This window comes from Anguilla rostrata, chromosome 10 (assembly GCF_018555375.3).
Source record: "Anguilla rostrata isolate EN2019 chromosome 10, ASM1855537v3, whole genome shotgun sequence".
NCBI lineage: Eukaryota > Metazoa > Chordata > Actinopteri > Anguilliformes > Anguillidae > Anguilla > Anguilla rostrata.
This window is the reverse complement of record NC_057942.1, coordinates 6,247,412-6,256,098: the sequence shown is the minus strand read 5'-3', so window position 1 is coordinate 6,256,098 and position 8,687 is coordinate 6,247,412. Positions and strand designations below refer to the sequence as shown.

The 8,687-nt window shown below is 42.0% G+C and overlaps 1 protein-coding gene across 2 annotated transcripts; it reads right to left on the bottom strand.

Annotated features, from left to right (window-relative positions):
* Window positions 1–3,147: 3,147 nt before the first annotated feature.
* Window positions 3,148–7,931, bottom strand: si:dkey-174n20.1 (uncharacterized protein LOC796174 homolog). 2 transcript variants are annotated; one of them, XM_064353697.1, is made up of 5 exons: window positions 7,719–7,931; window positions 7,515–7,572; window positions 6,403–6,645; window positions 5,977–6,279; window positions 3,148–3,862 (listed from the first exon to the last, which is right to left on the bottom strand). In XM_064353697.1, the coding sequence occupies exons 2-5, from the start codon at window positions 7,555–7,557 to the stop codon at window positions 3,603–3,605; spliced, it is 849 nt and encodes a 282-aa protein (XP_064209767.1). In that variant the 5' UTR covers window positions 7,558–7,572; window positions 7,719–7,931; the 3' UTR covers window positions 3,148–3,602. The 2 variants fall into 2 exon arrangements, with proteins under 2 accessions (XP_064209767.1, XP_064209766.1); XM_064353696.1 differs by having other exon boundaries at window positions 7,515–7,931.
* Between the last annotated feature and the right edge of the window lie 756 nt (window positions 7,932–8,687).

Genomic DNA, 8,687 nt, shown 5'->3' with positions numbered 1-8,687 from the left:
AAAATAGCTATGGAAAAATGAATAATGCATTTCCATCTGTACAGGCTGTTTACCTAGGCAACAAGCACTCTTAACTGTAAAAATATCACAGAGAGTTCAGAGAGAACAGTAGTGGGGGCACAAAAGACTAAATGTAAGAAGACAAGCGCAAAAATGAAAAATAAGAGAAAGTACACTGTACAACAGCAAACTGCATGCAAACGAGTGAAGTTTCTAGAGCAATGGCAGTCGCCTAAGATTATCAGCTAATGCTGTATATGGGCACAGAATGCCCGTATTCATACTAGAGGTTAAATCATTGTGTCCTTACAAATTTATATATGCATAGATACAAGAAAATATACATGAGTAAGGGAATAGGAAACCATACAAAAGCGGGTAAAAGCATGATTAGGCTAATCCTAATAGCAGGAATCGGGTAAACCTGTCCTGGGATTCTGATTGCTAAAAGGAGTAAATTAATGAAAACAGGTTTGCCCATAGTAACCTCGTAAAATACAGATGTAGAAATGGTCCATAGATTTTGATGCTCTTAATACAGAGCAATATTATTAGCCTATTGGTTTTTTTCTTGGCATATAGTTTAAATATAATTTCTGTGATAATGGCATAGAGGGTACTGTATGAGGATTCCTGTACATGTTGGAATGACAGATTCTAGAACCAGAGCACCGGAAGACATTCGGACAAGACGGGATATTTTGTGCCATCAGCTATGTTTACCTTGAGCAATTCTGGGCTCTTTCAAATATTAAACAGTGCCCACGACTTCTCAACTGTCACCTCATCCACTTCTCTGTAAATGATGGGCGGTGAGTCGTGTGGCTGGACGACACAACAATGGGCAAAAAAAAAAAGAAGAATCAAAATTTGGTCTATTACCCGCATTTCAGTTCCAGACTAGTGATCACGACAGACTTTCAATTTATATTGCCTAAGTCAACCCCCCCCCCCTCCAAAAAAAACCAAAACACACACACACAGTTCTGAGAGCACTGGTTTCCTTGGTTACCATATTAAGTACAGGTTTAGATCCTGCTTTAAAATGACAGAGCTTCTTTTAATTGCAAATTTGAAGCGGTGTCCCCAAGTCAGCAACACTCTGTGAGTGCAAACAGGGACTAAAATTGAATTAGGGCTCCTTTAGTCCCTCTGTGCCAAGTATATGTTATTGGAGAAACACATTTGCTACTTCCTTTTTGGACACCATCGCACTTGGGCTAAAAAAAAAACATCATAATAATAAAAAAAACACTTTCAGACACGAATGTGATGAATAATAGCACATGATTAAAAAGTCCTAATCTGTGAACAGAGCTGTCGCTTGGGGAAACGGAGTCTATTCTGCCAGACAGGACACCTTCCTTTCCAATATGAATAAACCTGCCAAGACCCCTATCTGGAAGTTGATCATTTGAATGTCATTCAAACACGCGAGAACGTTGCTCTGGCTACGGCATACATTCAAAAAGCAGAAATGGAATGCAACAAAAGGTGCTGGTATAAGTGAAAGCCAAGCCGAGACTGGCGTATCTGAGATGGGCCCGCTGGCTTCCACAGCACGTGCGCACGCGCGGCTATGCTAGTGTGAGGCGACGGAGACTAGTTGGGTTGTAATTTACGAGCGTATTGAGCAAGTGCCTCCATAAAAAATGGAAATTCATAAATTTTAGTCTGTTATCCCCCCCTCCCAGAAAAAAAAAATGTGGGGCAGAGGGATTAATATTTATATCTGGCCATCTCTAGTGGAAAGGCATATCGAAATACCTTTGCCCAATTCATTATATTTTTGTCCATTTATTATGGGAGAGCAGATGTACTTACAGCAGCAGAGGGATTTGTTTTGTTTTAAATCACCGACAGAAGGGGGATTCCAGGGAGAGGAAGGGACACTCAACTGGCAGGACGGCAAGGGCAAATCTGAAAGGCTATTTATTGTAATTATTTGTGCAATGAGATATGAAATGGTCATTTACCATCTATTTTTGCACGCCGCGTCCTGTACAGCCCCGTGGAAGTGCATCTATTGACCCTAGTCATTCCGACACTGATCCGGAGAACCCAAAGTTGCAACGTTCAACTGTATTAACCTCGCACGTGTGTTTAAAATAAAATAAAATAACGTAAAATATGATATGGCATATTTGAAACATTTTATTACCAAAATCTTATGCTCTAACCCCCTCTACCACCCAACCGTTGCAGTGTATGCCAGTTCCGATTACTACATAATGTAACGTTCAATTTATTTTACACGTCTCAAAATGTCAGTCCGATCAGGCCGAATGTATTTTGGGAAATCTAAAAAACAACATTCTAATGCACGTCCTATCCCCCTCTCCCTCTGAAGCAGGACCCAGTTTGTGCTGCTCCGCCATGCCTCTTGCCTGCCATCAAGTGGTTGTTCTTTGGAAAGACAAGATGGAAAGGTTACAACAGGACACCGTTTTATTTGCTATTCCTCTCATGTTTGAATGAGAAGGAATTTATTACGATGTTATTGTCACATGTTTCTTTTTTCCTCTAGAAATTGTATCGGAACTTTATAAATAGGCTTGTTCAAAAAAACGCCCCCCACCACCCTCCTCTCTCATGCTATGCTGTGCACAGCAGAGGATAAAGAGATATCTATTGCGTTACACGTTCAAGGCAGCAGAAATCTAAACCGAAAATAGCATATTGGTTTCTGAAGAATTTAAATGTAAAATCGTTCACAGCTGTGAGGAAAGGGGTCGGAGTGGAAACGCTACATCGGCGCCGCGCGGCAGCGACAGCTGAACAACAACAGCAGGCTTCTCCGCTCAGCAAACGGCATTAACTTTAAAAGTCAACAATGGCAGATCTGACGCCCGCAGCCCGCAGTTTCCCAACGCCGGCTAGTCCAAAAAAAAAAACGGGGACAGATGTTAGCTAATGAACGCCTCTGCTTGTTTACAAGGGCACCTGTGTCTGTCTGGTCGTTGTATTATCCTCCGAGGCTTGATCGCTTAATGGAAAGTGTCGGGGGAAGAAAAAGAGTAACGACATGCACGCAAAAACCCCACTGAACGCGTGCTTTGATGCTTCCTCCACTGATCTGATGCTAGGGTTCAAATTATATTGGCACGCATTCACTCACGCTGGCGAAGAAATGACAGATTCGGCACATTGTTGATGTGTAAAATGGATGGGTTTTATTATTCAGTTGCTTCGAGGAATTGCTACCACCGAGCTGCTGTGCATTAGACATCTTGCGAGCACAGACGTCTTGCACAAGGCTTAGAGTTCATTTGTATAAAACTTTCAGTAATATCTCATTTAGCTCATTTAGGCTTTCCAACGTATTTATTTTAAAATAATACATTTCACAAAAAAGAAAGGCAGCAAAACAAAATTGCCAAACCAAACTAGACCTCATCTCAGTTCAAACATTTTGTCAAGTGGAGCAGAGTACAAACTTATCCATATAAACAAGCATCAGACCACAATCATTCGGACAGACCAACGCACAAAATGTCCTCCGAATAAAAAATAAACACTGTAAATGGGGGGCAGGGGATCTTTTGGTGTTAAAAAATAAATAAAGAAGGAAAAAATAAACTCTTTCTTGCGGAAGCAGCCCTTCAAGGGAGCTTCACCATCCTCTCGCTGGCCTCCCACAGCTTCCTGGCCACTCCGGAGTCCTTGGCGAAGGGTCGGAGGGCGGCCGGCCGGCAGTCGGTGAAGTAGCCGCCGCTGTGCGGCACCACGTCGTCCGAGACGGCGCAGTGGACGACCGTCTGGGCGCCGGCCTCGCAGGACACGAAGAACATGAACATGATCACCCGCATCACCGCGCGGAACAGGATGGAGTAATGGCAGGTCCAGCTGCTCTGCACGTACCCTGGAATGCACACGCACATGCACACACACACACGCGCACGAACGGACATAAACACACAAATGCACGTGTATATGCACACACACACACAAACAATAGAAGGCAGATGTTAATATCACGCATTAATATGGACATTGTTGACATCACAAAAGGGTACTTTCAGCACTGCTGTTTGGATGCCTATTTTAACTTCCGTGATACTTCAACACCAAGCATGTCAAGCACCCTTGATTATAAAATTATACTAAGTGGGTCTAAAAAGCATTTATGCAGCTTGGGGAAAAAAAGGTGATATTTTCCAGAACAATTACAGCCCCATCACTAAAAAGTGGTGAACTGATTTGTTTACTGTGCAAATTACAGAGCCAGCTCCAGTAGCCAGCAATGGGAGTCAACTTTTCGGTGTGGGTCCAAAACAAGGCATGTGCAGTTAATCACTTACAGGAACACTAATGGTCATCACATGGACTTCACATCAGGTGTCCATGTTAAGAGCATGTTCTAGGAACTGCCTGACAAATGTCAAATTTGCCCCTGCACAGAATTAGTGTCCAAAAAAAGAGAATATAATGCAGTCATCATCTCAATGACCATTTAAGATGCAATGCAATGGTAATGGACCCTCTCGAGAATTCCAGAACAACCACAGTGAAAGTGACAAATGGTGCCATCAAAGTTAAAGAGATTAAGCTTTCATTTAGCTTCTTTTGGTGTGGAGTACAGTTTGCTGTTATGCTAAATTAGGCTTATTTTCTTGATATTGTAGCTTTGGGGGGGGGGGGGGGAAATCAATGGCGATGTTGCGCCAGGCTAATTGCGCCATTCTGAATAGCTGGTTGGTTTCTGTTTAGTTTATCGATTACCTGATTTGCAACGTGTACCATAATTAAGAGGTCTTTATTCTGAAGTATTTTATGTCATGTGAATGCTACTCAATTAAAAACATTGTTAAATTAAAATATTCCTTCAATAAGGGGCAGAAGAAAAACGGGCAAAGTCAATCACTACAAGCATGCCCTGAGCCCGGTAGCCTATACTATGTCAGTTCTAGTTCGACACTGTGCGGGTGACCGCATCACAACACATTACATTCACTTAGCAGACACTCTAGTCCAGAACAAAATTACCATATAGGAGAAAAACAAGTTCATTTACTTGATTAAAATTATCTATAGTGCAACACCTTTGCAACAACATCCCCAGGCCTGCAAGTTAACTTCGCAAGCCAATAAACAAAGTACAAAATCTAAACAGAGACTACACCCCATAACAAGACATAAGAAGAGAAACATAAAACCATAAAAATATAACCTTAAATCATAAAAATACCTCAATCTGAATTGGTAACAAAAGTGGGAGTGTCAGTGGGTGGGCATGGGGGTGGCGATGGGACAGAAAGCAAGACGCAGTCAAGAAATGGCCAATAATTCTGCTGTCCTGACCACACAAAAAAAATCACGTCACTAGTGACAAGGCTGATAAGTACTGCCATACCCTATTTTGTAATAATTTGTGGTATTTGCTTCTATGCTAAATGGCACATGTACAAGATAATGCTGTAATTTAAACTAGCTCAATTCCCTAAGCCAGCACCATTACAATTACTGCATAATTCAACAAACCCTTGATTCATTAACTAGGAAAAATGTATAAATCAGCCGATTAAAAAATTAACTAAAATAAACTAAGTATTTGGCACAGCACCAACACTTCATTTTATAATTAAAACATTTATCGTTATAACAACCGCTGTTGTTTTACCCTTTTTCTGTCTTATGTTTTTATGTTTATGCTCAGATTCTCGTGCAAAACAAGTTGGCATCGAGGCGATAAAGAATTCATAGTGCAGAAAGTTCCCGGTGAGCAAAAGCTGGAATCTGGATGTCTAGAGGCGTGGACATCTAGGCTGAGAGACGTTTTGACATAAATGGGACTACGATAACCCCAAAATAGCTCCAGGTTTTACCCGGATATATCCTGGCTACATCCTAGTCAGCTAGAAAACTTTCACTTCTCAACCAAACGTAGCCAGCGGGTTTTCACCGGAACGCCTACGCGCTGTTTTTTTTAAACCGACTTTTCAAACCCACAGAAACATCTACTGGGTTCCGGCTCACCTGGGTGCACGGAATAGGCCGTGACTCCCTTTCCCTCCGTCATTCTGGCGAGTTCCTGGGTGAAGTAGATGTTGGCCAGTTTGCTGCGGCAGTAGGTGAAGAAGGGGAAGAGGTTATAGTTGAGGTCCTGGAAGTCGAGCTTCTGGTACTTGTAGGCCGAGCAGGTGAGGGTGACGACCCTGCTGGGGGCGCTCTCCTTCAGGCGGCCCAGGAGGAGGTTGGTCAACAGGAAGTGGCCCAGGTGATTGACGCCGAAGCACATGCTGAAACTGTCGTCCGTCCAGTCGAGAACACTGGGCATTGCTGCGGAAGAATGAGCAGCATTTTTCGTTTTGTGTTTCAAACAAACAAAAAAACAAACAAACAAAACGAATGAGATGAGATGTTTGATATGGTAGCTGCCTGGATGTTAAAAAGTCCTCTCACCTGCATTATTGATCAGGATATCGAGCCTCTTCTCTCTCTGCAAGAACGTCTTGCAGAAGTCTCGGATGGATCTCATGTTGGCCAGATCAAGGTGCACGTGGAGCACGTTTATATTATGGCTTATAGTCTTGATTTCTCGGACCGCCTTCTCGGCCTCCTCCTCGTCCCGGCAGGCGATGATGACACGTGCCCCTCGAATTGCCAGGGCAATCGCGGTTTCTTTGCCGATGCCGGAATTCCCTCCTGAGGAGAAAGGACGACAATGTCCTGTATACGGTGTGATGGCGACAGTAACTTTAGCTCTTCTTGTGGGCTTTATGGCACTGTAAATCATGGCCCCGCTAATATTGCAAGCAATGAGCGTGACATGTTGGGTCGACTAGATTTCCGAGCCAGAAATGATTGGTTATTGCTTTTAACTGTAAACAGACAACATTACTTAACAAAATGTGTGAAAAGAACTGTTTCAATTAGTTGTAATATTAAAAAGGGATTTCAGAAGACAGTTCAGCGACAGTCCCTAGACACAAAATTTGACGAGACTGGTCGTGCTTAGGTTGAGACATTATCAGGCCGTTCGCAAATGGTTTGCAATGTTCTGAAGAATTTTGTTAACGATCTGTCATCACTGCACATTAAAAAGTTAATGTCAAATCAACTCTTACAGAATAAATATGGTCCCTTATGGACTCATATGTACTATGTTAGAGCTGCATTAACACTGGCCATTTTACTGTGTGCTTTTATTTTCAAGTTATTAGCTTAGGAAAACACAATACGACTCAATGAAAATGTAGGCTTCCTCTTTGGGAATACTTTAAGTTAATGTCAGAGTGAATATTTGGCTAGCTACACGAGTTAATGTTTAGAGAAATTCTTAATTCCTAACCAGCTAGCAACCAATCAAGCGTACAGCAAGGTCGTGTGGCCGTGTATTTTCATATAGTAAGTAGTCCATAGTGATATATCACATCGTCACTCCTATAGTAGTAGATCAAACTTGCTGTTCCCGGTCCTGACTAGATATATCATGGATCGGTTTAAAGGATATTAGCTAGCTTTAGCTACCGATTATCTTGAACAAGTATAATGTAGCGCACATTAAACGTTACCTGTAATAAGAACTGTTTTTCCATCTAGTCTTTTCAAATCCATGCACAGCCTCCTTCTCTTCATCCATTTTAAAAACAAAAATGTAATTAAAGAAACTGCGATCGTACACAATAGATACATTAGCAAGCTAGATTAATGAATGGTTGCTTTTTATACTACGGCGTAGTGGTCGCTCTTTAGCTACTTCCCCTTAATTAGCTCACCGGCACAGTAGCTTGCAATCTCAGTCTTACATGCAGGCTAACAACCAAGCAATTCTGTATCACTCAAAGAATATGTAATGAAACTAGCGCTACAGACGGCAAACATCTTTGAATACACCTGACTCTTTGCAGGCGTTCTTATAATGCAGCTAACAAGGTAGTCAGCCTGAAGGATGTCTACAATGCCATTTTTCTTTACATTTCATTTTACGCATGTGCGGCCAATGTTGATTCTCGCCACGCGAGAAGTCACGGTGTGCGAAAGAAGATTGTAAGAGCAGATCCTGGATCAGATCCTTAATGGTTGAGGCTACGATTGAGGCTTGGAAGGAAGTTCTTAGATCAGTCTGAACGCTGTGGTACCACGAGATGTGAATCGCATGGGAAAAAAAACTTAGAGGCTATATTTCTTAAACATGAACATGAAGTTATTGGGGCGGTTTTGTGACCTGTTTTTGCTTATAAACGTGCTGCTAACTCACCACAACGCCTGGGCAAAGGAAGCACTAGCTAGTTTTTGGTATATATATATATTTTTAAAGTCAATTAACAGTGACACCTAATTGTTCACACACTGCATGTCAATCAAATGCAGTGACATGATGCCCTTTCAGAACAAACTGACTTTTGTGCGTTGTGTTGTCTGCAATACTGACTTAGCAGGTGGCCACTGTAAGGGTTTAAAGTTGCTGATCACATCGATCCAGACACCAAACTGTAAGGATTTAAAATTGGTGACAAGTGATTAAGAAGATTAAGAGGTTTATTTAGATATGTTTTGCAATGAGGAAAACCAAGTTTATCTGACTCCATAAATATGTATGGTGGTTGTGTGTGCGAATACGGGTTTGCATATACGTGTATTGACTGGAGTGTGCTGAAATGGTGGGTGGCAAGACTTGTACCCCAGAGAGCAAGACTATCTACTGCTGCCAGGCATTCATCTAATTGTTCTCTGACACTAAGACC